Source organism: Agelaius tricolor, unplaced genomic scaffold (assembly GCF_023055355.1).
Source record: "Agelaius tricolor isolate 1412-34295 unplaced genomic scaffold, bAgeTri1.0.p SCAF_34, whole genome shotgun sequence".
Taxonomy (NCBI): Eukaryota; Metazoa; Chordata; class Aves; order Passeriformes; family Icteridae; genus Agelaius; species Agelaius tricolor.
The window spans coordinates 4,094,633-4,122,089 of record NW_027269294.1 but is presented as its reverse complement, the minus strand read 5'-3'; the positions used below and the strand labels follow the sequence as shown (position 1 = coordinate 4,122,089).

General features: G+C 42.5%; 1 protein-coding gene across 3 annotated transcripts in view; it reads left to right on the top strand.

Annotated features, from left to right (window-relative positions):
* The window catches only part of TNIP3 (TNFAIP3 interacting protein 3), a 55,355-nt gene extending 33,558 nt beyond the window's left edge, over window positions 1-21,797 (top strand). For all 3 annotated transcript variants that reach the window (XM_071452306.1, XM_071452307.1, XM_071452308.1), the window contains 10 exons: window positions 1,584-1,670; window positions 3,117-3,206; window positions 3,779-3,844; window positions 4,729-4,860; window positions 6,923-7,051; window positions 9,269-9,385; window positions 11,760-11,885; window positions 13,292-13,447; window positions 15,991-16,051; window positions 20,935-21,797. In XM_071452306.1, the coding sequence (XP_071308407.1) occupies window positions 1,584-1,670; window positions 3,117-3,206; window positions 3,779-3,844; window positions 4,729-4,860; window positions 6,923-7,051; window positions 9,269-9,385; window positions 11,760-11,885; window positions 13,292-13,447; window positions 15,991-16,051; window positions 20,935-20,966 (996 nt within the window). In that variant the 3' untranslated portion in view covers window positions 20,967-21,797. The remainder of the gene's footprint in view (window positions 1-1,583; window positions 1,671-3,116; window positions 3,207-3,778; window positions 3,845-4,728; window positions 4,861-6,922; window positions 7,052-9,268; window positions 9,386-11,759; window positions 11,886-13,291; window positions 13,448-15,990; window positions 16,052-20,934) is intronic.
* Window positions 21,798-27,457: the final 5,660 nt, after the last annotated feature.

Below are 27,457 nucleotides of genomic sequence, written 5' to 3'. Positions count from 1 at the left end.
GCAGGCCAGACCATAAAATGCAGCTGTTCAACCTGAGCTTTCTCCAAAAGTGAACTTGCTGCTGTGGAGCAGGGGATGAGAGTGGTGAGAGTGGGAGCTTGGGGAAGGGACAGCATCATCGCCCTCAAGAGCAGATGTGCAGTGTGGAAAGTTTGTGATTGTATTTTTATTAAGCAGGTGCCCAGTGTTGGTGCTGTTCTGCACCAGTTAATAGTCTTCAGTGCTGTACCTGATATGCTCCATGTCTAGTTTGGATATAGGTACAGATGAAATTCTTCCAATTTTTTCATTAAAATAACCTTTGTTTTTGAATTTCTCTCTTGATACACCACAAGTTTTCCATCTGCTCCATAAACCAGGGGGAAAATGGAAGGAACCTCAGGGTAGCAGGACATATTTCATATGCAAATATTAGGAAATAGTAGCTTTCTTCCAAATTGGGGTTTGTATCTTGCAAAAGAGGAGTTGCTTAGTCTGGTTCACATTGTGAACCAGAGATCTGGAATGTGGCTGCAAAATTTTAGCATTTCACAGGATTGCTTTACTTTCTCTAAATTTGTTTTTGGAAATGGAAAGAGGGGTTTCTATTATTTTATGTCAAATTTCACAGGCTAACTTTCATTTCACTCCTTCAAAAGGAAATAAGCAACCTCTGCTGCCACTGCAGAGGCCATAGACCCAGACGTGTTTACACAATAGGGAGCAGAATTTTTCGTTTATGCTTCCCTCTGAAATCCATTATTATTCAGAATTCCAAGACTGAAGATGAGAGCATTGTGCTCTTTTCTGTTTCATTCTGTCTTTGTATAGGAAGTCTGTGGAAGCCTTTTCTTTGTTAATCTTTTCTGTGAGTTTAACTTGTTAAGGCTAACATCTTGCTCCAAATGGGAACCTGAGGCATAGGTTTGGGGTATTGGCTACCTTTGAGTACCCAAGTCCTGAGTGCCTTGGAGCTGGATCTGTGCTCAGGTAAGGCAAGTGGCAGAAGTGCAAATAAAACATCTGTCATTCTTCATCTGTGTGCAGCTTTTCTTTGGGGAAACAAATCAATTTTCCAGTGTTGGTTTTCCCCTGAACATCTTGGGGTTTTTGTATGGGGATGCTTTTCCCTGTAGCTGTTAAAAGACTTTGCTGTTGCTCCTTTAGAAGCGTGACTCACTCCTTTTTCTGTTCTGATAGTTCACTCTTAGTGTCAATAATTGTTGTAATTACTCAAGTCCTTTTATATAACTGGAAGCAGGGATAGAAAAGCCTGTCCTCTTATTTACTGAAAAAGCAAATACCCTTCCTTCCCTTAGATGCAACTTCCTCTCTGGGGGGAACTGGCCAGGCAGTTGTGATTTCCATGCACACAAAGCTGAGAGCTGCCTTGCCTGGCACATTAGTCATAGGCATTGTGCTTCATCCATTCTGGGAAGCCCCAGCCAGGAAGGAGGAAAAGGTTAAAATCAGAATTCCACCATTACTTTCTGGACCGTGGCTGCTCCCACGGGCAGCACTCCTGGATCTTCTGGGTCTGAAAGAAATTCTCTTGCTCTGTTAGCCAACATAAAATCTGTTTTATTGCTCTTCCTCCTCCAAAGAGCCACAGTGAAGGAAGCACTCCAGGCCAGCTTGGATGCACCTGGGCAGGTGGGAGTGACATGGAAGTTCCAGCAGAACCATTGCAGGTAAGTGACTGTGTTGGCTGTTCTCTGAAGTGTTTTCTGATGAACAGGAGCTGGTGCAGGTCACTTTGTACATTGCCAATTATGGGCTGATATTCGTGCTCTACTAGGTTTTTCTGAGTTATTTAAACTGTGTAAGAGTGGATGGAAATGTTAGAATTGTTTTTGCAGATAGCATTCTTCGAAAGAAGCCCTTTCCTAATGGGGTTTTTTGCCCTCCAGAAGTTGCACAAAGGGTGCAAAGTGGTTCATTTGAGTGACCCCATAACTTCTGTGAGCAGTATTTGGGCTAGTTAGTGCCTAGTGCATGTGTAATTGTTAGATTTGTGAGTTGTCCTATTCACTTTATTACTATTCTTAAGCATGCTTGTCAATATATGCCTAAGGCCCAGATGCTGAAAGCAATTCAGCATGGGAATAAGTCCATTAGCTGCCAGGTATTTCTTCAGATACTCTAAATTAAACATGTCAGTGAGCTACAAGAAGAGGGATTAAGTGTTTTCTGGCTTGGAAGTCAGGGCTCCACATCAGAGTTCAGCAGGACTGGCCATGGGGCAAATATGTGGTTGGGATTTTTGCCTTTGAAAAGACACAGCAAAACTGTCCTTTGATCTTCATTGGTATTCAGCATTAAATTCTGTATCTACAGAAAATTTATTCCAGACCTCAGAAGTGCTCACACCATTATTCTTGTTTTTCATACAGTGGTTGAGAATTTAGGGAGGGAAACAAAAATCCCTGAGCATGTATCTGACCAAAGCATGTTCTGTTTTTATGAGGTTGTCTCTTTTTTTCCAGTACAGCTCTCTGTCTCTTGCTAATAGATCACATGTTTGTTTTCATGATAATCCACAGAAACTTCTTGGAAATTATGATATAGAACACTGCTATTATAAAAATGAGGGTCTAGCTGCTGCTGTCCTGCATGGGTGAAACTCCACACTTTAAAAAATGGAACAATTGCAGACTGATGTTCTAAGTTTCTCCAAATGGCCCATTTGTTTTCTGTGTTGCTTGCAAGCACTTACCAGGGCATTCCTACTAATTGCTCTAAGTTCTTGTAAATGAGGGGAATTACTTACACCCTCTCCAAGTCATGCTCAACTTCTGTGGCTTGTACTACTTGTTTGTATTGCCATCTGCAAGATAATTAAAATCCTCTTCTGTGTTCTGTGTCTCAGATGGTACAAATAGATACCATTTCAGTTATTTCGGTGGCTATTTGCATAATGCTTCAATTAAAACACAGCCTGAGTGGGTTTAAAGCAGATGTATGCTCCAGAATCAGCTGCCAGCAGGTGTGAAGGTATTTAGATACAAATTTGGTGTAAGAAAATGTTTCTATCAGTTTCTTTATGTGCACCTGTCAGGGGTGGATGGGAACTTTACTTGAGAATCTTGAAGAGAACAGGTCAGAAGCATTAATTTTTGAACATTGCTTTTCTCCAGTCAAGGCACACATTACTGAGCAAAAAGAAGCCTTTATCATCCAATTCTCTGGAGCAACAGATCCTCACACTGGAAAGACAGAGACGAGAGGTAATCCTAAATATTCCCCTAGGCACACGGTGACTGATTGTACCATGCCTATGGATCTGGAAGAGCAGAGGTTTATTTAGTAGAAAGGGCAAATTTTATGAATGAGCACTATTGCTAAAGGCCAAGGAACAACAAGCAGGGTTTGCACTCAGTAGTATCCCAATCAGTGGGAGTCTTCCATTCATTTGTTTGAAGTCAAAGACCTTTTAATTGGAAATATGTTCATGGAACTTGGAGAAAACTAGCAGGAAAGCCCTTGGCCATGTAGGATTTGGAGCCTGGGATTTGTGCAGTGTTGCAAATGATCCACCTGTAGCTTGTTGTGTATTTGCATGTTTCCTGAGTGCTGCTTCCTGAATGTTCATGTGCTTTAACCGAAATACCAAAGCACTGGCAGATGGGCTGCAAGGCTTGCCAAACCTTCAACTTGCTTCTTCTGAAATTAATGAACTGGCCAGATGATGAGGAGGTTGGGAACACTCACTGACAGAGGATTAGAATGCCAGTCTGTTTTTGATTTACTGAAAATGTTGAAATAAGTGTTATTTACTGTGCCTTCCTGGTAATTACAGCTTTTGGAGGTGAACAAGCAATGGGATCATCAGTTTAGAAGTATGAAACAACTTTATGAAAAGCAGGTAACAAACCTGACAACTTCTGTTGCAATATCTGTGACACCTGCTGACAGTTAAGTCCGTGTTTAAATACCAGCCAGCCATAGCCATGGTAAATATCTTACTTGAGCTCATAAATTGAAAAAGCTTCCTCATATAAAAGTGAAGCCAATGTGTCTCAGTCTTCAGTAGAACAAACTAACCAGAGAAGCAAAATGTCCCTAAAATTGTAGGGTCAGTGTGCACATGACAGCAGAGATCTTCATGCCCTCCACTCTGTAGTGAAAATTGCACATAACTGAGAGCACAATGAACTGAAAATCAGCCTGGTGTGCCCAGCCCCTGATCCACATCATCCCACTTAAGCTGGTTCTCGTCCCATCTCTTGTGAAATCTGGATAAATTCTCCATGAAAGTTGCCCTCTGTAAGCAGAGACTCTCAAAAGGAATAGTAAAGAAATATTTTCATTTCTGTTTTTTTCCATCCAAGATCCAATTGACATAGCTGTTATTCCTTACTTTTGGCCCTGTGGTGTCATCGCTGCAGACATTATCATCAGCTGCCCTGTGAAGTTCAGTGCTTACAATTTTATCTGGTATTCCAGAACCCAAGTTGGTTCATTGACTGACACCTCTCATCTACTGTTTCCTGCTATGAACAGGAAGTTTATAGAATGAATTCACGCGCTTATCAGGAAAAAATTCTCTCTAATATTTTCCAGAAAGCTTTGCTGACATCTGAATCATTCCTTTCCCTTTTCCCCCAAAGAGTAAGAGCAATCCAAATGGCTGTTCATCATTTATTTTGGAATAAATAACTGTTTTATGCCTCTGGCTCAACACCCTGAAGGTGCTGTGCCTTTCAGAGTGCCCAGTGAGCCCAGCATGGTGTGTCACTTGCTTTCCAGCTGGCAGAGATGAAGGCAAGGCTGGACGTGTCGGAGAGGAGAGTGAGTGAGCTGGAGCAGGAGAGGCACTGGCAGAATCCAGAGGAGGAGAGGTGGCAAGTGCTGGGCAGAGAGAGGCTGCTGCAGGAAAAGGTAGGAGGGTGCCCTGTGGCACCCCTTGTGTGCTCTGTGCTGAGCTCTCTCTTGCCTTTCATCTTTCTCCCCTTGCGTGGGTTGCGCACAGCCCAGAGGTGAGACTGTGGCTCCTCATTATCCTTCCCCAGGCTGCTGAGCTGCCTCATCACAGAACTGTGTGTAGAGAAAGAGTAATTTCCATATGAGTGGCAGACAGCACAACATTAGTGTGTGTGTGTGGGGGGAGTAAAGAGTAGGTTGATTTCTAGTGCACAGATTTCCCTCCTCACAGTTCAGTTCAGGGTGAATTTCTGTGTGAACGAAAATGCTGCAGTTATTTCAAATGGAAGAGGAACAGCAGTGCAGATGCTACACAAAGCACTTGGAAGAAATACTCAAGGTGTGAATACAGCTCCAGCCCCCCAGGTTTTGGTATTGACAGTACAGCCTCTCGTACACATGCAGCTATTTGAGCTCCCTGCAAATATCTCTGATACTGTCAGTTATCAGGGCTGGAAATGTCTGGGCTGATCAGCTGCTCCAGAGTGGTGTTCACCTCACCCTCAGCGTGCTTGGGCTGCTCTCTCAGGACTCCTTGTGGGCTTTTGCATCTCAGTTTAGATCCCTGAGCTGGATTCCCACCTCAGTAAAACCACCAGCCTGAATGATGAGCACCTACATAAAACTTGGTGCTCCATTTTAGAAACCCCACAGAGTGGTGCTTCCTGTTCTCATTCTGCTTCATGGTGTCATGTACTTCATGACCTCTGGTGAGAGGTGCTGGATGGTGATGATGGCTGAAGTTGGCCTTCTCTATTCACATGGTAACCTGAAACAAGCAGCAGTTGCATCACTTCCAGGCTCAGATGAGATGTGAGTTAGCTGCTGCAGGAAAAGAAATGCAGCCTCCTTAGCTTCTGTCTGCAAAAGCAGAACATCCATCTTACTTGCTTATCAAGTAGTCCCAGCTAAGCACATAATTGATTCCAAATCCACAGAGCAATTTACATGTTTTAAGACAAACTATGTTATGTACTTGCTGAATCACTGCCTGTATTTGCTCTGAGTGTTGATTCAGAGTGAGATAGTCCATATTTTTTTCATGTTACTGCCTGACTTTTAATGAAAAAGAACTACCATTTCATAAAAATAAGGATCAGTAGTACACTCTGAGATTTTTTTACTGCATACATGAATAATGAACTAAATGACAATATAGTCCAATTTTTTTGGGGGGGCACAGGTTAACCAGTATTGAACTTTGGTCTTAAATCCACAATTTCTTGAAAGTTTCACATTCAGCCAGTAAGTGCTTGTCAGCTTGAGCTAGCTGCTGGATGAGTTCCTGTACTTATTGCAGAGATACCTTGCTAATCTTGCCTGGTTTTTGGAGAAAATGAAATGTCCCAGCTAACTTAGAACACAGTAGAGTCAAGCTTCCTCATGTGTAAGCAAGTTACTCAGGGGTGTTTTTCACTGGCTCAATTAGCACACAGTGATGAACTTCTGATGAGCCCAAACTGTGACTGGCTGCACAGAGAGGAGCCTTTTGCACAGAAAAAAACCCCATTCCTGTGGTGTGCTGTGCCTGTGATTGTTGGATCTCACTTTTTTATTCACATAAAGCAGCTGTGGAAAATATTTGAAATACTTTTTTTTTTCTGTTTTCATCTTCAAATTCGTATGGCACTGGGAATGGCTGGGCCCCCACTAGCATTTAGCCCTGGTCTTATTCTTTGAACACGTAAGAGAAATGCAGGTCTGGGGTAACTGTGGATGTGGTTTTGATCTGCTTGGCCTGCCAGCCTTCCCATGCCTTCGTGCAACTGCAGGGAGCAGGGATTTAGTCTGGTATGTTGTCTCTGTCTCATCATATGGTAAGTGGTCAAAACAATTTCTACAGATTTTATCATATCAGGGTGTACTAATGATCTGCCTTCCAGCTGCCTCCCTTCCCAACTGTGTTTGGGACAACAAAAATGCAGCACATCTGTCAGACAGAAGATTATTTGGAAAATTGTTCTTGAAAAATGCTTCCATCTGCATTTCTGCATCATCTCTCTCTATTTTTGCATCCCAGAAAGATACAGAGGTCCTTAGTGAAGCTCTGCATGAAGTGAAGGAAGAGAACAGGCTCCTGAAGCAGAAGAATGCCTCAATGACCAGGAGGAAGGAATACTATGAGAGTGAAATAAGTCGTCTGAACAAGGTAGGAGCAGGAGTGAGCCACTGATTCCTCTAATTCTGGGATCTCTGTTGTCCCTCACCTACCAGATAGCAGCTTTTCAGTTCTGAACAACCTGGTGGCAAACACATGATCACCATTTGGGAGCTGGGCAAATGAGCAAGAACTCACTTCAGCTCAGACGTGTACATGCAGGGTCTCATTCTTTGGCTACTAGCAGGGTTGCATTGCAGGGAGAAAAATTCAGAGAGTATTTGGCTTCTCCTATGAAACCTCTCTACATGTCATGTCTAAGCCCTTCCTTACACCCTCCCTCCTCAGAGCATAGAGGAAATGGCACAAAGATGCTTCTGTATGCACCTAGTGAAAGACTGTGGTTGAAAAGAAAGGTCACACAGCTTAAAAACTCAGTTTACATCTATTCTGTGTTGGAGAATGATGGCTTCTCTTCAGAAGACATAGTCCTGTCCTAGTGCTTAAATCCATATATACACATATTCATACCTATAATATTATGTGTATATATATCTCACTGAGGAAATTGTCTTTAAATAGCTACATGGAATTTTTTTTTAACTGAGGTAAAGTAATAAATGTAATTTTGTTTAATCAAAAGATCACATAAAGCAGTGGGTGTTTTCTAACAATTTTGTATTTAATGGTGAACCACAAACACTTCCTGAGGAAATGCATTGCAGTAACCATTGCTGTGTAACTTGAATAAGTGTTTTAATAAGCTAAAGGGCCATGATGTGCAAGAGTCAAGCCAAAAACATAATGCTGCCATAAGAAAAAATCTGACAGAACCCATGATCTCTAGCTCTTTTTGAAATGCATTGACAGGACTTGCTCAAAGCTCCAGTCTAACTTGAATTCAATGCCTTGTTTGTTAAACAGCTTATATAAATGTTTTATTTTGCTGTCTTATGATGTGGCTATAATAAGACAGATGGGGTATATACACCATTGTTTTAAATGAAGCATCAATTTCATATACACTTTCCCAACAGTAATTTACTGATTTTCAGTGCATTTGCATCCTTAAAATCTCATGTCATGAATGCACATGAGACAGGAAGGGACCCTCTGTGCCCTTTTAACTTTATTTACCTGCTATCTCAGGTTCAGCCACTTGAAATTCTTACAAATTCTCTGAAATCAATTTTTTCTTCTTGTTGTGTGAATGGATAAAGCAGGGTCTCACAGTATTGTGTTCCAAATGCAGTTTGGGAATAATCTTCACCTTACCATTAACTTTTTGAAGAATGATTTTCTTTTTTCCCCCTCCATAATTCTGAGTTGTAGAACCTCCTCAAAAAGATATTAAAGGGGGATTCAAAGGGGCAGAAGAAGGGTGTCTGTATTTTCACCCTCCCAGTTTTGGGTTCAACCTTCTGAATGTATTGGCATGGAACACCAACTTTGTCACTACTATAACCAGCTTCACTTCTGCACAATTCTTAGGGACAGCACCTCATCAGATAAAAAGCTTTCCTTTTCTGTGCTTCCATGGAAAGTGCTTGGTTTTTGTTGAGCCTTGGATAATTGATACCAATCTTGGATTACTTTGGATAGTGGTTCTCCTGCTTGGCCAATTCTTCCCTGTTTGCCTCTTCCCCCTCCAAATATCTTCCATCCTTCCTGCTTGAGGCTGGGCAGCAAGGGAGGGCTGAGGATCATCAGCATGAATTCCACTTCTAAAAGGGTAAACTTGTAAAAGGGATAAAGTCAGGGATTTGTATTTTATGTGAGAGAATGAAAAGAACTGAATAATATTTGTGCTAGAGTAGAGAAAAGAATATATAATTATAATGTGTGGTTATAGACAGAGAGATGTAGGAGTGATTTAGTTATTCCAGTTCAAGGGAGAGCTGTGTAGTACTGTAAAAATAAAGTCTGAGAAGAACCGTGGCAGAATTTCAGTGTAGAACAGGTAAGAGTGGTACCAGTGTTGTGTGTATTCGTAACTCCCTCTAGTGACAAACTATGGAGACGACACAACTTCCTCTCAAACTGGAGGTTTTACTTTGTTCCACGTGAAGGAATCCCTACTTTTAGTGGAAAAAAAAAAAAAACCGTTTCAGTCAGACTTTACTGTAGTAAAGTGGGTTTATATCCAGTGTGTATAATCGAAGCAACTACAAGTGAAAGGGAGACTTCTTCCTAATAATTTTAAAGGATATTTTTTTCTTTTTCATGTAGTGAATCTCTGTTTAGTAATTTTACTGTTTGATGTTGCAGGCCCTTCTGGACACGTTTAAAAAGCAGCACCCACCCGTTGTTGGGACTCCCCTAGGGAAGGGTGACAGGAACAGCATTGAGGAGATGAGAACCCAACTTGAAGTTCTTAAACATCAGGTAAGAACAGCTCAAGTGAGCCTGGATGGATTTCACACAGCATAATTTTGCCTTCTCTCCCAGGGACTGTGCTTGGTAGACGTGCTGTGTGGAGCTCCTGAAAGGAAGAGCCAGTTTAGCCACAGCCCTTTGGGATGATGTTTCCCCAGGTGCTGTCATCACAGCAGAGTCCACAAAGTGGAACTGAATCCTGGCAGAGGACCAGAGCAAGGGCTTGTGGAGGACCCCAAGCAGCAGAATGGCTCTCCTGACTCCTGGAGGTGTCCTGCCAGCTCTCTGTTAGGGGCTGAATGTCATCTAGGGGGAATGCTGAATTGCATTAATTACTGCTTGTGTTTTCTGATCCTTTTATCTTACAAGTTGCCACTGTAGAGAATTATCCAAAGATCCTAGTCTTGGAAAACTAGAGCATTGGCACTGCAGTTTTTCTAAGTGTGAGGCAAAGCATTTGCGTTCATAACCTGCATCCTAAGGACGATAGAGTTGTATCTATTTATTTTTTAATCTTTGTTCTGAGCAACTCAAATACTTTGTGCACTGTTTTTCTTTCCATATGAAAGAATCAACAGTGTAGTTTTCAGAGAATTTTAACACTTCAGGTCTGTTGTCCTGGATAGTGTCAGGGTTAAGATTATTGACACACAAATGGATGTGATCAGAATGGGAATTTTATTCAATGGGAATAAAATACTTGTTTCTGTCACGTTTGACAGCAGAGCCAGATTTTGCTCTCTAATGTAATGCTTGCCACATGCTGGAGAGCAAAATCCTGCACTTGATTGTACAGTAATGAGTTATTTCATTCTACACAATAAAATAGAGTAAACCAGTTTTTTTTTCCAAATTTCTCATGAGGTATCTATTTTATGAATGTGTTTTTCTAGTTGTATAAATCAGTACAGAGAGTCCAGACTTCCTCCTACATGAAGTGGAGCAGAAAGCTCCAACTGGATGGAGGAGGGACTCCTGGGACAAAGAGTGACATGACAGGGTCCCACAGGAGCTTGGCTGTCATCAGCCCATCCCTGGTCCCAGCAGTGGAGATGAAGGCATTCGTTCCTTGGGAGGTGTCCCCTCTTTCTCAGGGACAGGACATTTATCTCAGCATAAATGACAAAACTGTGCCAAACAGGTTCCCTTGCAGCTCTAGCAGATTGTGCAGCTGGGGAGTGGGAGGGAGGTGGGACATCAGGGAAGGAATTGAGGGAGAAAAAATGAGGAAACACTGAGAAGTGTGTAGATGGACAAGGGATGCAAGGATTTCTGCAAGTGACAGTTTTGTCTCTGCTTCAGAGGGTCAGGAAAAGATTTTTTTCTTCACTTAAAGCCCTGTGCTGGCCTTTTTCTTCCCCTGAGGTATGAACATTTTTCTAGTCCTTCTGTGAAGTCATAGCACTGCTTCCAGCAAAAAGAAAACTGGATCTGTCCAATGGGCAGGGCATGAGGCACAGCAAGCATGTTTTTTGGGAAGAGACTGTCAGCAGGCTTTAGTGAGTAACCAAGAGGACATGAAAGGGCTTCTGAAAGTTCTGGTGGTGGTTCCCACCCAAACATGCCTTTGCTGTTGTTTGTCAGTAGAAGTGCCACCAGCCTCCAGCTTCTCACCAGGTGGATGCCTGCCTGTTAGCTGAAGAATTAAGTCAGTCATCTTAACACCAAATAATTTATGGATTTGTGTTTTGTTTCCAAATCTGTGTGCTCACTGCCTGTGCCTGGGGTGGTCAGATATTTTTTTAATGGGATGAAGCTCTGTGATTCCTGACCACATAAAAAAGAGCTAAGCCACTGCATCCCTCAGCATTTGCAAGGCAGCTTATTTTCTAGGAACAGGGTCAAACATCTGTATTTCCACTGGGAAATGTGTACATTCCATTCCATTTGGAATTGTGTACATTATGCTCCCCTCTGCCTCTACACTGAGCTGGGGAGGTTCTTCTCTAACTCCTTGCACCTGTGGTATACAGGAGGGAGTTAAAAGTGCCCATAACTGAAGAGAAAACTGGAAAAATGTTGGGTAAAATGTTTGTCCTCCTACTGCTAATCCCTTAAAAAGATGGATACTAGTATTTGCTATCTCATTTATAATATTTGAAACTGATATTTGCCAGTCAGCTTTTTGATGTGCAAGGTTGTACAACCCTGGCACTGGGGACTGTTTCAGTTTTGATTTCTATTGATGAGTGCCACTAGAGCATGTCCATTGCTTGTCACTTTGCATCAGTCACAAAAAAAGACCAGGGAAACTTTTGTTTGGAGGATTGTAGGGAGCAGGGATCCCCTTGGAATTCACCCTTCTGCTTGGGCAGTGTTTAGAAAGCGACCAAACCACAAAGTGCCCCTGCTGAAGCTCACACACTGTTCATGATGATTGCAGGTCCAAATATACGAGGAGGACTTCAGGAAGGAGAGATCTGACCGAGAGAGGCTTAATGAGGAGAAAGAAGCATTGCAGAAAATTAATGAGAGATTGCAATCTCAACTGAGTAAACTCAGCTCTCAGGTATGAGTCAAAAGAAAGCTCCCATTGCCAGCACATGTGTATTTTATTTTTTTTTCTCACTTTCCACACAACTCAAGGCTTTCTGGCTTCCATTAATTGACATTGGATTTTATATGAGGTCAGCACCTGGGATGAAATCATTCTGAAGTAATGCAGTAAGAAGATGAGAAACGATTAGAGAAGACTTCCAAAATAAGTAGATGAAGGGAGTACTTATTGCAAAAACTTTTCAAACATATCTGAAAACAGAGGAGGGGGAGGGTAGACACAACCAAAAACAAGTCCAGAGGACTTGGATTGTTTCACTGGCACTTGATATAAGAGCTGTAAGATCAAACCAACTTTTGAAATAAAGAGCTTCTGTAGTTAATCCTGACCTCTGCAATTGAATTACAGAGTGATGTTAATATCACTGAGGAAAAAAATGCTCTCCATACAAATTAGCTGAGCAGCCTCTGCAATAATTTTTTTCTTGCAACATCCTTTTTATCTCTTCAAAGTAGTGTCAGTAGGAAGCCATAGTAAAATCATGGCATGCAAAACTCTGAGCTTTCTCAATCCCCGTTTAAGAATGACGAAATTCCGAGGTTTCCTGTCTTGACAAAATTGTGCAATGCTTTAAAAGAAGGGCTGATTACCAAAATGCTCCGTGGTGATTTATTGTCCTCCCCAACATTGTTGTGACACAGAAACTTCAGGATTGCCTTATTCTCAACCAAGCCATGCATCAGAGGTGGTAGGGTCTTGCTGAAGTGTCAGAGGCCAGGTGCTGCCCACTGCACCAAGAGTTCATACTGGAGATCTTCCTGTTTGTCTCTTCCTGCCTCGGGGTTTGATTAAAGAGAGCTTGTGGAGGGTTTTAAGGATGAGAGCAAGCATATAAAATATTTCTTAGTTTGTTTTCTTCAGTCAAATTATTTAGTTGTGACTCACAGAGTCGCAGAATATAATAATCTTTTACACCTCCTTACTGCGTCCTTAGGCAAATTGCTGTTGACTCTACTGGAATGCAGAGGGCCTAAGAAAAGGCAGACCCAAATCTGAGGCACACAGCTTTGGACCTAAACCAAAATTATTTACTTATCTTATCATGCAAGTGACTGTCCATGTAGTTCTGCTTCAAACTATTGAAAGCAACTGTGTGTAATGAAAATACAGAATTGTTTTTGAATATAAAAGACACAGTAATGTGCTTCTCATATCTTGGGGTCACTATTTTCCTCACATAAAAGGTGTCAAGACTCTGATGTGGCACAAGTCAGCTGTCTTAAATAATTTCTTGAATGATAAGTAGTATGAAGGGTCTAAACAAGCAGTGTTGCAACTCACTTGTACATGAATGATCTGATTGTGTTGGTTGGATTCCACTGCTAATGCCTTTATTCTTGTTCTTCTTTTCTTGACAGACAAAAGACCTCCCAGCACAGCCTGAGAGGCCCCGTTGCCCAGCTCCACTCTTCCTCTCCCCGTGTGTGAGATATGGGGGCTGTGGAATGGTTCTCCACTGTCCGGATCCTCGGGCACATCCAGTTCCTCGCAGGGCACAGCAGCAGCAGTGCTTGGTAAGGCTCCCACCATCCCCTCCCTGTGTGACAGGGACACTGATTTCCTCACAGCATGGGGACCACAGGTGCCATCACCCTGCCATCCTCAGCAGCAAGTCGATCTGTGCTTTCCTAGGGTGTTGTTTAGTGCAGATCAAGATTGAATTCCCTTTGAAAATACTCTTTATCTGTAACAGCACTAAGAAGAAAAACAGGGTTCCTTTACATTTGTTTGTTAATATAAAAAATAAGGTTGTTTGATTGGAGTCTTGCTGATTTCTTAGATTAATTTATTCCCACGACAGACATTCGGAGCTCTTTCTAGCTGTATAATTACCCCACTTCAGAAGTGGGGATCTGCTCTGAGCCTTCAACATAAGACAATAAAAACCAAATCAGCAGAAGTGCAAGTTCTGTCTGAGCGTGGCTAACATAATGGGAAATGAACTTTTTTTCCTGGAACACAACAGGGTCCTGTCTTCCTCAGCATGCAAAAGAATAGAAGAATAGAACCACTGGAGCAGGTTCTGTGGGTGGGAGTTATTTATTCCAAGGAAAATACTGCTTCAAAGAATATTTTTGACCTGCTTTGGGTTATCTAAGTGGGCTGGCTTGTTCCAATCTACTGAGAATACATTTAAACATGGTGAATGTCATTTTAAGTACACAATGTCTGATTCTGGCTGTAAAGCTGTCACATATGGAAAGATGCTCATTATTTGAGAAATTATAGCTGAATTTTTGCAAAATGCATGTAAGGCTTTCAGGCTGTAGAAATCCAATGGAAAAGCTGTGGTCAGACAAGTAATTTCTGTGCTTCAGGAGTGTGCTTATCTGCCTATTTATCAAAGTTGGAAGTATTGCAGAATGTTCTTCCCTGCAATTTGGATACTGGCCCAGATTATTTTGGCTCTTCTCTCTGAACTTTCATCATCTGGGTTTCTAATTCTGTGAGGGATCACTGGGTTTACAACTTTGTCATTCCTGCTGGAGCGCCGGTGTCAGTCTGACTGGTTGCTTTGTAACTCCCAGTTTCATTCTGACCCTTTTTTTTTCAATTCTTTGCCTGTGTGAGTTGCTGCTCTGAGCTTTGGGTACCTCCCTGAGCAATTTGTTAGCAATGAAGAAAGGTGTTAGAATTTAATGGGTGTCCTGATACATAATCCTGCATGTTTAGGCTGTGCTTTTGCTTTTTCCTTCTTTTCTGTTCTTTCACTTTTTCTTTCACTTTTTACACTCTAGTGAAAACATTTTGGTTAGTCTGATGTCAAATACACATCTTGTTCTTGAAATTAATTCAAGTTTGCAGGGTACAGGTACATAAAAAGAGAATTGATCAGAGAACATAAAATTCACCAGAAACTCAAAAAAGCAGTGCAAATGAGTGTAATTTGAGCCATTGTTGAAAAACTACCTGTGCTTAAAGCTTTATATCAAGGTCTACTTTGTTTGCACACAAGCACAGAATTAGTTAATAATTCCTGTGACTGGTACAATTTAGGTTGAAATATAATAGCTCCTTTTTTTTCCTGACAGTGTATGAGAGTGATTACTGCTGTATAAGCATGAGTGACAGCAAAACATAAAAGTTAAATCTGTTTTCTCTATCTACAGCTTCATCCTGCCATCTTAATTCAGGCAAAAGTTCTGTAGGAGTATATGAAATTTGTTCCCTGCAAATTGAAATCTGCAAGATTCCCCTTGGGGCTACTCAGTGATTTTGTCAGAGTAATTTCTGCAAAACAAGAATCATTTTTCCAGTGTAACTAATTTGAAGCAGCAATTACCTAGACTTTGACAAGCTTCCATGGACTACTTATTCCAGACAGACAGCCTAACACAGCTTCAGCTGAAATGGCTGGTCCCAAAGTTGTTTTCTCTAGTGGTAATTTGCTACTCATTTGCCACAGTGGGTGGTATAAACTATAATGCACTATTTCTTCCAAGATTTCCCTGGACAAAGCTGTGTCTGCATGGACAATAACCTTCCCAGTACTTCCGCTTAGGAGAAAGATGGGAATGTTCCCTGTCCCATGGTGTTTGCAGGAAGTTATTTGATAATAGCTAATGCTATAGAAACAGCAGTGCTCACCTGTGAGCAAAGGGAGGAGGGGAGAGAACTTGATTCCATGGTTCATTCCTGTCACACTGGAGCATTTTACAGCTGTTTTAGTTGCATTCAAACTGGAGCAGCTTTACCTGTTAAGTGGGCCAAGTTCCTCTGGAGTTCTTTGGTAGAGGGAGATGCCTGCTGGTATCTTCTGCTGCACTTTATTCCTTAGCCCTTGTAAAGGCTTGTTTGGTTCTCTTCATGTGTCCTTGTGATTTATGGGATCTAGAAAGGTTTACACCAATTTTTCTGATGCCACAGGGAAGGAAGCAAGCTGGAAGACTGGGATCGGTGGAAACAAACCTAAATATAAGATTTTGTTTTAAACTGCTTTTGTATGGCTGATGAGAGGCTTCACAGCACAATTATGTTTTTATCATGTCACTGCTCTTGTGTTTGAAGTGCATGGGAAGTCCATATTGCTGCAATAATGTTTTATTGTTCTGTGCAGCCAGACTATCAGTGGTATGTTCCAGACCAGCTTCCGCCAGATGTGCAGCACAAGGCAAATGGTAAGACAACAGCTGTACAGAGCATGTATTAAATGGCCTTTTTTTTTTCAAATGGAGGCCTTTGAGGGATGTAGAGTAAACTTTCCTGTCTATCTGTTGAGTGCTTGTGTGACAGCTTTGCCTTGGAGAGTCAAGGTTGGTGTGTGTGCGCCACAGGTGAGGTTTCTGATGTAACACCCTCTACGTTATAGCTTTGTTGCAATTCATAAAATGTCTCTATTACACATTATAGGATCACACATTTGCCTCATTAAACACCTAGTAATAGTCCTAAAGAAAAGATACCCTCAGAATTCTCCTTAGAGCTTCTGTTGCTCCAGCAAAGACCAAATTTAATGAAGTGCCAAAACAGGGGGCCAGCAGGGGCACGTTTAGCAGTCCTTGGTAACAAAGTGCAGGCTTTAGGATGTTGTTTCACCTTAAAGAAAAAATGCCCATTGCTGTTCCTGGTCTGTTCTGGTGGTTCAGGTGCCAGGTGTGAAACTTGAGCCTTGGAAGTGGGCAGAGTTAAATACTTGCCAAAGGGTCAGTAACAAAGTATTTTTTGGAAACAGGGAGGAGTAATTAATATTTGTAGCTGGATTTGAAATCATTCCTGGGTGTTTTGAAGTACTTGTTTCAGACCACTCAAAAGATGGACACCACAAGGAATCTCTTCTGGGTGGGAATCTGGTGCCAGTGGGTACCACATGGGGTGGCAGGGACTGCTGAGTCCAGAAGCTGTTGTGTTACATCTGGAAGAGGAAGATGGCTACGGAGGAACTGTTCCATTATTTGCTGTCATCCATGTTTGCCCAGAAGAGAGGGTAGAGTGGGGACGTGGCTCACCAAAATGGCTGATGGGCATCCCATAATTACACAGCAGCTCTTTGGAGAGTTCAGATGTGGTCACAGGGAAAGTAGCGCTGTGCCTGCACAACAGAACAGGAGATGAGTTTTGCCATTCCTCCCACTCAAACTCCAAGTGATTTATTGCACCAGAGGATACAGGGAGGATGTTTTTAACAGGGAATGAAACCAGTCCTGCCACCAACTGCAGCTGTGGTCCAGGGCACTGCACTTGGGGGATCTGGAGAAGGAGAGCTCTTCTTCCACCCTGCGGGACTACATGACTTGACTCCCTGAGAAAAACTTCTTGAAAAGCTGTGCTCTGTCTTTCTATTTCTGTTCCTTGCCCAGAACATCCAAACAACTCCTTCTCAACAGGACAGGGATTAGGATACTTGGAGACTTTTCCCTTCCCTTTTTGCTCCAACCCCTTTAAAGAGGATTTCTTAATAGTGCAGTGTAGGATGTCTGCTTTAACACCTTCTGGGCTCTTATTCTCTTTATCCTGGCTGCTGAAACAGATGATTTTGATCATTTATCCATTGATCACACAGAGGTCAAACTTACACTCTTGAGTCACTAGCCTGGCTTTATGTATTATATATAGTCGTCTATATTAAATCTGCCTGTAAGTATTTTGGGAAAGGTTTCCAGGATAGAAGCTCCAAGAATATGTGATGAGCAAGAGCTCTTGATGTGCCCATTTCTTTGCTCCATTTTGTACAAGTGCTAATTACACTGGTGGGTCTAATGAGCCAGCATGTGCAGCAGCATTCCTGGTTCTCAGTTCTCATCCTTCATTTTCTCAGTAGATTATAAATGGACAGATGAATCTCCTCTCTGCTGAGCTAGGTCTTCATTATAGGAAACAAATCAGCAGTGAAGGAAGCAACTTTTAGGCATGAAACAGTTTCCTTTAGGAATGCTATTTCAGTAGATTGATGTTTCTAGGGAAAACCTTTAAATTTCCCTTAACAAATTTTCCTTTGATGCTGGGCATTTTTTCTTAAGTAACAATTATGAAGCACAGCTCACAGGTTGTAACTTCAGAGCTGAACACAGTGAAATGAGTTGGGGAACCAATACTTCTGATAATATTTCATTTAAAAAGCCTGGTTTAGAGAGATCTGACATCTGTGAGAGTCTCATAATGCAATTGGGACTTTAAAGGTGTATGTCACTAAGCAGGACATAGTCATTTTTTCTGTAGTTTTGTATAGAGGCACCTTCATTGTGTTTTCCTCCCTCTCCTGTGAGGGAGGAAGGTGTTTGCACTCAGGTACTTTGGCATTTGGCTTGGGTTCTGCAGGGGTCCTTCTGTGACCAGCTGCAATCCCATGTTTTCTGCTTCTCCTGTAACCATATCTGTATTTTTGACTCGCTCCGCTCTCTTTAGCTGCTCCCATGGTAAGAGGAGGCTGTCTCAAATGACTGCTGCCCTTGTTAAGCCCAGTTTGTCTTTCTCTTTTGTCTAAAAACCATTTTTTGCCATCATCTATAGATATAGGATTATCTCTGGAGAATTTTTTAAATTAAAGAAAAACCCCAACCCTTTGCTACAGAAATTTGATGAAACTATTTGATGCTGTTTTCTAAAGTTTGCTCTCCAGACTGTTTTTTTCCCCAGAGATGTGTTCTGGTAGTTGGCAGAGGATCACTTATGCAATGGTGTGTCCAGCACTGAGCTCTTGTGGTTGTGTGATGGTTTGGACCTGGCACTTTTAGATTTGAGCCATTTCTAATAAACTGGGAATAAATTCATCAGAAATCAGGAAAGGATGAGGGAAACAGGGTGGGCAAAATGAGAGGAAATAAAAACCCCCAACCCTCAAAAAGCTCCTTAGAACCCCATAGCCAAGTTCAGCTTGTCCTCCAAAAAACCAAAGGTGTTTTCTTTAAGATCCCTATGTATTTCCAAGAATAACTCTTCTTTTCCACCTCTGGACTGATCCCTCCCCAGGTACCTTGCTGTGCAGGAAATCTTAGTCCTAAAATGATTAAGTTCTCCCAGCCTTGTCTTGTTGGACCAGCAGTGCTGCCTTAGGAGGAAATTTAGCTCCCAGGTCTCTCTGTGCTCTGTGACACTCCTGATGTCAGATTCTGACCTTTTTGTTCTTGGTTATATTGTTCTGTTTGGTTTTTGTTGTTGATTTGAAGGTTTGTTTTTTTTTCTTTAATTTTTAAGGAGCAAGGCAAAATGATTTCCAGCAAATGTACTTAATGTCATTTTACTTGGCAAGCAGTATTGACTTCCTTCCTTATTCAACTGTGCAAAATTGAAAAGACAGTTGTAAAAAAGAGCTTGATCTTGGAGATTTTCCCTGGACCCAGACATTTAATGCAAAACTCTCTGGAAAAAAGGTTTATTGCTCAAAAGCCTACTCGGGGCAAGAACCCTTTTGCATGCTGCAACTGCTGGCATGTCTTGGCTTTTTCATTTGCACAATTAATCCTACTGCATTTTTTCCCTTGGAAAAAACATTCCCAGTAGATGCATTTAAGGACCCCAGTTAGCCCTTCAGAGCATCGGATACTACCAATGGGTTTCTCCAGCCTGAGCTGGATGTTTTTATCTTGGATCCAGTGATGCCAGGCATGGGGAGAAGCCCAAATGGAGCCTTTTGCCTCCCTCTCCAGGGGTAGCTCTGGAGGCTTGTGGCAGCAGCTGGTCACCTCCTCATCTTGGCAGGCTCAGGGAAAGCAGAGCTCAACCTGCACAGCCCTCAGGGTGCCCAGATGAGCACATGGATGTGCCTGCTTACTTCCATTAGAATCTCATCTCCTCTTCCTTTCCACAGTCTGCTGCTTCCCAGATTTTTGCCCTGGAGGCACCTAATTTGCTGCTAATGTTGTTATAATTACAGCTAATTGGAAGAAGAGGAGGGAGAAGTGTGGGGTTTGCCACTGAAAATAATGACATCTGTAGGGAGAGGGGGGGGGGGGAATATGAAAAACTGAAAAAAAAGGATTTGTGGAGGTCTTCAGTAAAAACCAGACAGAAAAAAAAAGTCAATTAATTGACATCTTAATTTTCCTGGAAAAAATCCCAGACCCCTAACATTTTTGGTATTAGCATCTCCTCAGTGCATGCATTACATGAGAAATTATCAGTGCTTCCAAGTAGTCAAGACAGATTTAATTAGCAGCTTGCCATCCCCATTGGGAATGAAAATGTAATTATTTCCAGTATTTTTACTGATCCAGCTTGATTTCTGCTACTGCAAAAAGGCCATTAGCACAGTTCTGATTCCTAACTCCAGAGCATGTGAAGTTAAAGTGCTTTTAAAAGTCAGCTTGAGCTGAAGATCACAGAATGTGTTGTAGTCCTTCAGAGTACCAGGCAGAAAAGTCTCTTGGGAAGAGGAACAGGATATGTGATTTAAACAGCTGCAGGATTTGATCATTTTATTTCTATGAGCCAACAGATCAGGATTCATCATTCCTGATGTTTTTAAGTGAAATAGTGACTGCATTTGTGCTTGTCCTACTAGAGATGTATCAGAGCATTTTTCCAAAACCTTTTGAAGCTTCAGGAAGCATGTGTTGCACCAGCAATAGCATCTTTCCTTTCTTCAATTTTGTTTTATTTTCCTAGCTTGAGTGACTTACTATCAAACACATTTTTGGACCACAGACACCTGCTTTGCCACGGATACTAATTATTCCCTCTGTCAGATTTAGCTGCTCTCTTGGGTGCACCTAATTCCAATGTATACCTCTGGGCACTGCTGAATGTCAGCTGATCTTTTAAAAAGTCTGCAGAGATTTTTACATGGGGGCTTTAAGCCATGAGACCCTACTGTTTGCTCTGTGTCAACCACCAGGATTAGAGGAAGGTTGAGAAGGAGACTCCTGGAGCACTCTGCTATCCCCACTCTCTTTTGCTTCTTCACTCCTACTGCCACTTGTACTGGTTTGATTACAGCCTTGTAATGAAGTACAGTGTTGGCTTTGGGGGTGTGTGTGTGAAAGGGTTACAAAATGGAGGAAAATTACTCCTGAGTGAGTTGTATTTCTCAATGTCACAGTAATTCCCATTGATTTTGCTTTTGCAGATTCCCCCCTGGAGAAGGGAGCCCATCGCTGACAGCCCCCGGCCTGGAGAAGTCTAAACCAAAGGCTGCAAGGGACTCTTGCTACTTCATTATTCTGTTTTCTTCTGGTTTTTTTTTTTGTTTTTGCTCCTAGCTCCTTATCTCTTCAGTGCATGTGATTTATGTCTGGTAAAATCCCTGTGAGGACAATAGCAAAGCAGCTCATACAGGCTGGTGATCCTCAGGATCCAGTTAAACTCTGCTGGGAAGCGTTACTGCCCTTTGTTCTGAAGATGCTGTTTGTGCTGCCTTGTGAGAATCTCTTTAGGAGCCTGATGAGAAGAGATGCAGTTCTTGCTGGGGATTCAGACTGTCACATCTGGTTTGAATTCAAGAGCTTACAAGCCCAATAGTGGTGTGATTTTTTGGTGGTTGTTGTTGTTTGGGAATGATGAGGGTTTTTACTTGATTCCAGGGAATGGTTTGTTGATTGATCACCTTGAATTCCATCCTCTCCTTCTTGGTTGGTAAAAGGGAATTTTTACTTCTGGGAAAATCTGGGGAAATCTGCTTCACTGTTGAAACCCCTTTGTGTAATTATGATCAGGGTACCACCCATGCCAGGCCAGCTAGAAGGTGCCCATTTCCCCTTTTGAGTCCAGGTAGATCTCCTTTTGTTTTGGCTCTCAAATTACATGTAAAACATAATCACATGGGTTTTTTCTGTGTGTACTTATTGGTATTGCAAGAATTTGAGTGGAAATCTTGAATGGCTTCAACTTCTCAGTGAATATGACTTTGTATTTCCAAATTATTCTTGTAACAAATCTGAACATTGTCATGTAACCTCTAACCAAGAATAAAACCTGTTTTTTTAAGTGAAATTGTATTTAGACAATAATTTTTTTCAGAAAATTTTGATGGATGAGTGTCCAGCAAACATTACTTGATAATCTGCATGCAAGATTGTCTCTTCCCTTCAGGGTTTTACAAAGATGACTGTTGAGAAACAGGTATCCAAACCTGCCAGGACCCCACCTGAAAGAAGAAACAGATTTTTGCAGGACAGGAGATGTCATGGTAGCTCAGGAGTGTTTCATGTGGATTTCAATTCTGACACAAACAGTTTTTTGAGCTGTGCAAAGACAGAGGCATCAGCTACAGGACAGCCTGCATGTGTAATTTCTGCTTCTGGAACAGGTATTTCCATTCCTTTCAATATTCAAAGGCCTGTGCATAGAAATAATAACTTTACAGCATTAAACATGTCCAGCATTTGATTCTGGGCTCAATGGGCAACAGCCCATGGGAAAGGATTCTTCTGCCTTTACATTGTAGAGCAATGCTGCTTCTGCCAACAGGGATGAAAGAGATGACATTCCTGACTTACAGGACAGACTCAGGAAGAGCCAGAAGGAAAGAACTGAGCAAGGCAGCCTCTGGAGAGAGGTTGTTTTTGGTGAACTATTGAAAATCAGAGTTTGACTGCACCCTTAGCTCCACAATGGACTCCCGAGTCTCTGCTAGAGAGAGGGGAGTTTTTATCTCTGCATGAATTTGGGGCTGGCTCGCAGACACTGCAGCAGCAGATAATGTAACAGAGCACAATGTAACCCGCTCCTCCTGATCAGCGATTTGGCTAATAAGGGTGAGATCATGGAAAATGCTAATGGACTGCCTTCGGAAAATCCAATTAGAATGTAACCTCCTTGAATGGGAGCTCCCAGCAGGTGCCCAGCGCTGCGGGCAGAGCACCCCGCGCTCCGAGGCGCCGGGAATGCGGGAACAGACGCGCTCTGTGTGCTCGGTGCGGGGGCGGCCACCCCGCTCCATTCACCGCCGCTCTGCTCCCCAGCTTTGCGCCGGCCATTTGTGCGCTTCGCTCATTATCTGACAGCGTTAGCTGGCCCGAAAGGACCATTGAACGCGAGCTATTCACAGGGAAAAAACGCTGCTTGCAGGGCTACCTTTATAGTCATGGGCCTTTAATGTTTGTCAGGCTTGGGCACAGGACTGTCAACTTTGGTTCATGCAAATCCTAACATTCCTGGTGTTGTATCTTTTAAATATTCCTGTTTGTATCTTTTAAAATGCACATGAAATGCCTGGAAGTTGCTTTTCCGCTGGATTTTCTTGGAATGATGTATGTTCCCCGATGCAGGTGCTGTCATCTGTCTGAATTAGCATTGCCAGGCTCAAACACCCCCAGAGGAAATGCTTTCTGCAGTGACCCAGACAACTCTGAGGGGGTGAGTTATTTTAGTTAAAATCAACTAGAGTGTTCTTAACAGGGATTTTTCCTTTCTTCAGCTGTGCCAAAACTGGATATCAACACTCCCAGTTCTCCCTTAAAAACCTGGGGTCTTTGGGGAATTTTTGTCCCTTTTCTTTTTCCTGTGGAGAAAAATGTTTTGTTTTTATACATAGTCTCATGAATTATAGCAAGAACACACCATCCATGAAAATATTTTCTTCTCAGTTGAAATGAGTTGTTTCAAGAGCAGAACTAGAAATGCATGGTGAACACTTTGGGTGAAATAATGATCTTTTACTCTTTGGCTCTGAGTCCCCACACATGCAAAGACTTCCACTTCATTATCTTCACATCATCCTCCTGCCAGTCATTGCTTGGTCATGACAGCAGTTCCTGGGTAATGAGGATTATGGGGTGCCCAACATTTCTGGTCTTCATCCCCTCTCTCTGTTTCAGTAGTCTAGAATGGAATGAGAAAAAGCAGGTGGTGTATGACCATGCAATTTGGTCAAGCAGTCTCAGCTTCCCACTATCATGGATGGGGAATATACCCTGGAAATTCTACCTAGCCCATAGCACCCTGTGCTGAGCTGAGGGGGTAATTCTAATGAGAATCAAGTTCTCTCTTTTTTTAAAAAAAGTAATCCTGAAGTCTAAAAATGGTTTCTGTATTTTAACTGTTGTGAGAATGACAGAAGAATTTCTCTGATTTGTGCAGATGCAAGTTTAAAGGTCTGCAAGACACCACAGGGTGGAAAGCATTTTTCTGATTAATAAAACACTTTCTTTCCCCCCAGGAGCCAGGATGCTGGGTAATGCTGTGTTTTCACTTAGAGCAGCAACAGCCCTGCTTCCACCTGCCCTATAAAAGGGCAGCACCCAGGTGCTTCCTGTCCAAGGGCTGCTTTGCTGAGAGCCCAAGGCCCAGGCTGGCCATGGGCTGGCAGCGCTGAGAGCAGGGCTGGGGCAGCCAGGGAAGGGACCTGGTGGCTTCCTCGTGGTCTTTGATTGGTGCAGGAGTTAAGAGCTCACAACAGTGAGACTGGAGATTGCAGTTTTGGTCTAATGGGAGATATCAGCCCAAGGAAGGGTCTGAGGCTCTTCCCAGGGCCAAGGGAAAGAATTTGGAGAAGGGAAGTCCTGTGGAGCAAAGCAGGATGTGTAGTGCTAGTGTTTGTAGCACATGACCTGACTGAGTGAGAAGTGACAGCTCTGGCAAATGGCAAACCTCCTTCGTTGGCCTTTTTGTCACCTGGGTAGTTCCTTTGATTTTTTTGTTTGGTTTAGCTGGGAGAAGAGAGGGAGATGTTTTAATTTTCTTGGAGGAAGCTTTCCTGTTGTGCCTTGCTGTGTTCAGGCATCCCGTGTGTCAGCTGTTGGTCATGTTAATCCCATGTTAATCCATTTAAACAAGGACATTACCCTGCAGGGCTGGCACATGCAGAGACTCTTTGCAAATCATTCACCAAACCAGCTCTAGCTATGATTATTTATAGCAGTCACTTAAAACTCTCACTTAAGGTTAGGCACAAAACACCAGCCACAATATTTCCCTTTGCTAAAAGTTAGGGAAAACTGCGCTTTTCTGGAGGTTAAAATGAGAACTGGTCTTTTTGCAATTCCTATTCTTTTTTCCTCTTTCTCCTCAGTGCCAGATTTGCAGCCTGTCCTTTATAGTCATGCCCCAGCATGGAATCTGTAGAAATAATGTCAGGAGAAACAATCCTAATTATGGAATGGAGGGGATTAGCAACGATAGCAGAAAAACACAGTCATCTACACCAGGATGTTTCAAAGAAAATTCTTTCTTTCTGTGTAAGTGACCTGTTCAGACACTAACACAGCTTTGGAGGGGCAGTCAATCTCCCTGTATTTCCAGCTTTCTTTTAGGAAAGAATAGCTTAACAGGAGAAAAGCTGATCTCTCCTGAACTGGAATAACAGTTCTCTCTTATGCTGGCAGTAGCAAGAGAGGGATTAGTTAATTCCCTGTTAAAATTCCCCTGTGGTCAAGAATTAAGTGAGGGTGGGGATGCCAAAGAGGGGACTTGGAGCCTCCAGTGATGTACTTGCTCCAGAAGAGAAGGGAACTCGCTAAAATCAGGTTTGAGGCATGAATATTGCATTACAGTTAACTAAAAGCAGGCTTGACTCTGGCTTAGTAATGCCAGCTAAATTGGTTGCTCACAGGGTTCCTAATCCTTAATAGTGATAATTAAAATTCAAAGAGTGTGTGTGATGTTGTTATCTCACTGCCCATGGCTTCTGAAGAGACATCTGACTTCCCTGAGGATTTGGGTGTGGTTGGGTCAGAGCACTGGAGCTGCTTTTCTATTCCTGGGTGATAAATTAATAACAGGACTTGGAAACACAGCTCAGAAAGAGCTGCAAAACCAGAAAACCTCCCTACCAAATCAAACCCACTGCATTACAAGATACCTGTTGGGCAACTGAAAAAAAAAATATTAAAATCCTCAGAAAAGAAAAAAGGCAATTAATCTCAATGTGCTGTTAATTTAATAGTATTCCCATGTGGAGTCTTAGTGCTACTGTCACAAGCTGGCCATAACTTCCTGCTGTTCCACAGATGCTTGTGACAGGTTCTGCTTTTCATGCTCATTTCTTTGCAGCCCTTCACTCTGGAGTCACAGCAGACCATCTATTTCTAATTTGTTTTGGGGTTTTTTTTGAGTCAAATGCGATTTGCAGAAAGTAAAGTTCCCATTGGAAAAGAACTTAGAAAGGTGCTGCTGTGCTGCCAGGAACTTTTTTCTAAATAATTGAATTCTTATTAATAGGCATTTTCACTTTGATGAATGCAAACAGTCAAGCTATGGCATGCTGTGTGGCTTTCTGTATCTGAAAGCACAGATAAGAGATGTGGGAAATGCAAACAAAAAAACCTGAGTAGTACCAGGAAGGGGGAGGATATTAATAAGGAATATCCCCTATGAGTTCCTAGTTTGGTTTGTTTCTATTCACTCAGCCTGTTCTGCCCAAATTTGTTTAGTTTCTGTATGTAAACACCACTACTGTTTATGAGCAGTGTTTCATTTTGGTTTGGAGCAGCTTCAGCTTATGACAAGTGTCAGCCTTCCTCCTTCTGAGAAGAAAAGGATGCAGGCATTGCCCCTTGGTTTGTGTGTGCTGGCAGGGTGTGACACTGGCAGGGTGTTTCATGGCTCCTGAGCAGATGCCATTCATCTCCCTCAACTGCTCTCAAAAATACTACATTGCAGTTGCAGGCATCTAAATCCCCATTAAATTCTTCAGGCTACTTCAAGCTTTGACATATTAGCCCCTGAAATTGTGCAGACATTCTGCCTCTGAAGTCCCCAGAGGGAGGGCTCTGCAGAACCCAGAGCAAGTCTGGCTTTGCTGAACTGCATGGATTTTCCTTGCTCTGTAGGAAAAACCTGTGTGGAAAACTCAGGCTCTTCCAGGTGGTCCAGGGCCTGATGTTTGTGCACAGCCTGTGCTCCTGTGTGCACTTGCATATTTCTAGTTCTATTATAGAAAACTAAGTGTTCACTTCTGAAGGTTTGAGTGTAAGAGTTAAATATATCCCTACGTGTGCTCTTCCCTCCAGGAGAGGAATGTCCTAGAGGTTTTGCAAGGTTGCTAAGACTTTTAACCTGGCCACATAACAAGAGCCAGTGTCCCCAGGTTAGAGTGTTGTAGTGAGAGAAAATGAGGGTTTCTCTTCGGCCTGGAGTTGAGACTTCACCAGGGTCTGATTTTTTCAAGTCTTCCCAGGCTGAGCAGCTTTGCCTGTGGAAGTTGTGGGATGTGCTGCACTCAGGGCTGGCAGAGCCCACTCCATGCCACCCTGCTTGCTTTCTCCTCCTTTTTTATGTTTATCCTCTGCTAAGGGAGAAATTGTGTTTCCACCGGGGTTTATTTACTCTTTTATAAGACTACACCCAGTTTACTGCTAGCATTTCACTGGGCTCCAAAGCAGTCTCTCCTGCTCACAAAACTGTGCTGTTGCTCTGCTCTTGGTTTTCCTTTGGTGATGAGAGGCTTCTGGAGCTAAACCACTGTCTCCTCCCTGCCTGCAGGCTGTGGAAAGGCTCCTGGTGCATCTCTGGAATGGGCATGGACACCTTTGCTCTCCTCAGCCTTCTCCACCCAGCACTGTGTGGGGTTTCACCAGGATGGGGAAGGTCAGTGCTCACAGCTGAGAGTAAGGATTTGTCCAAAATGACATGATTTTAGACCAGTCTGAACACGGATTCCTGGCAATTTAAACAGAAAGTAGAGAGAAAGTACAGCACAAAAACTGCCTTCC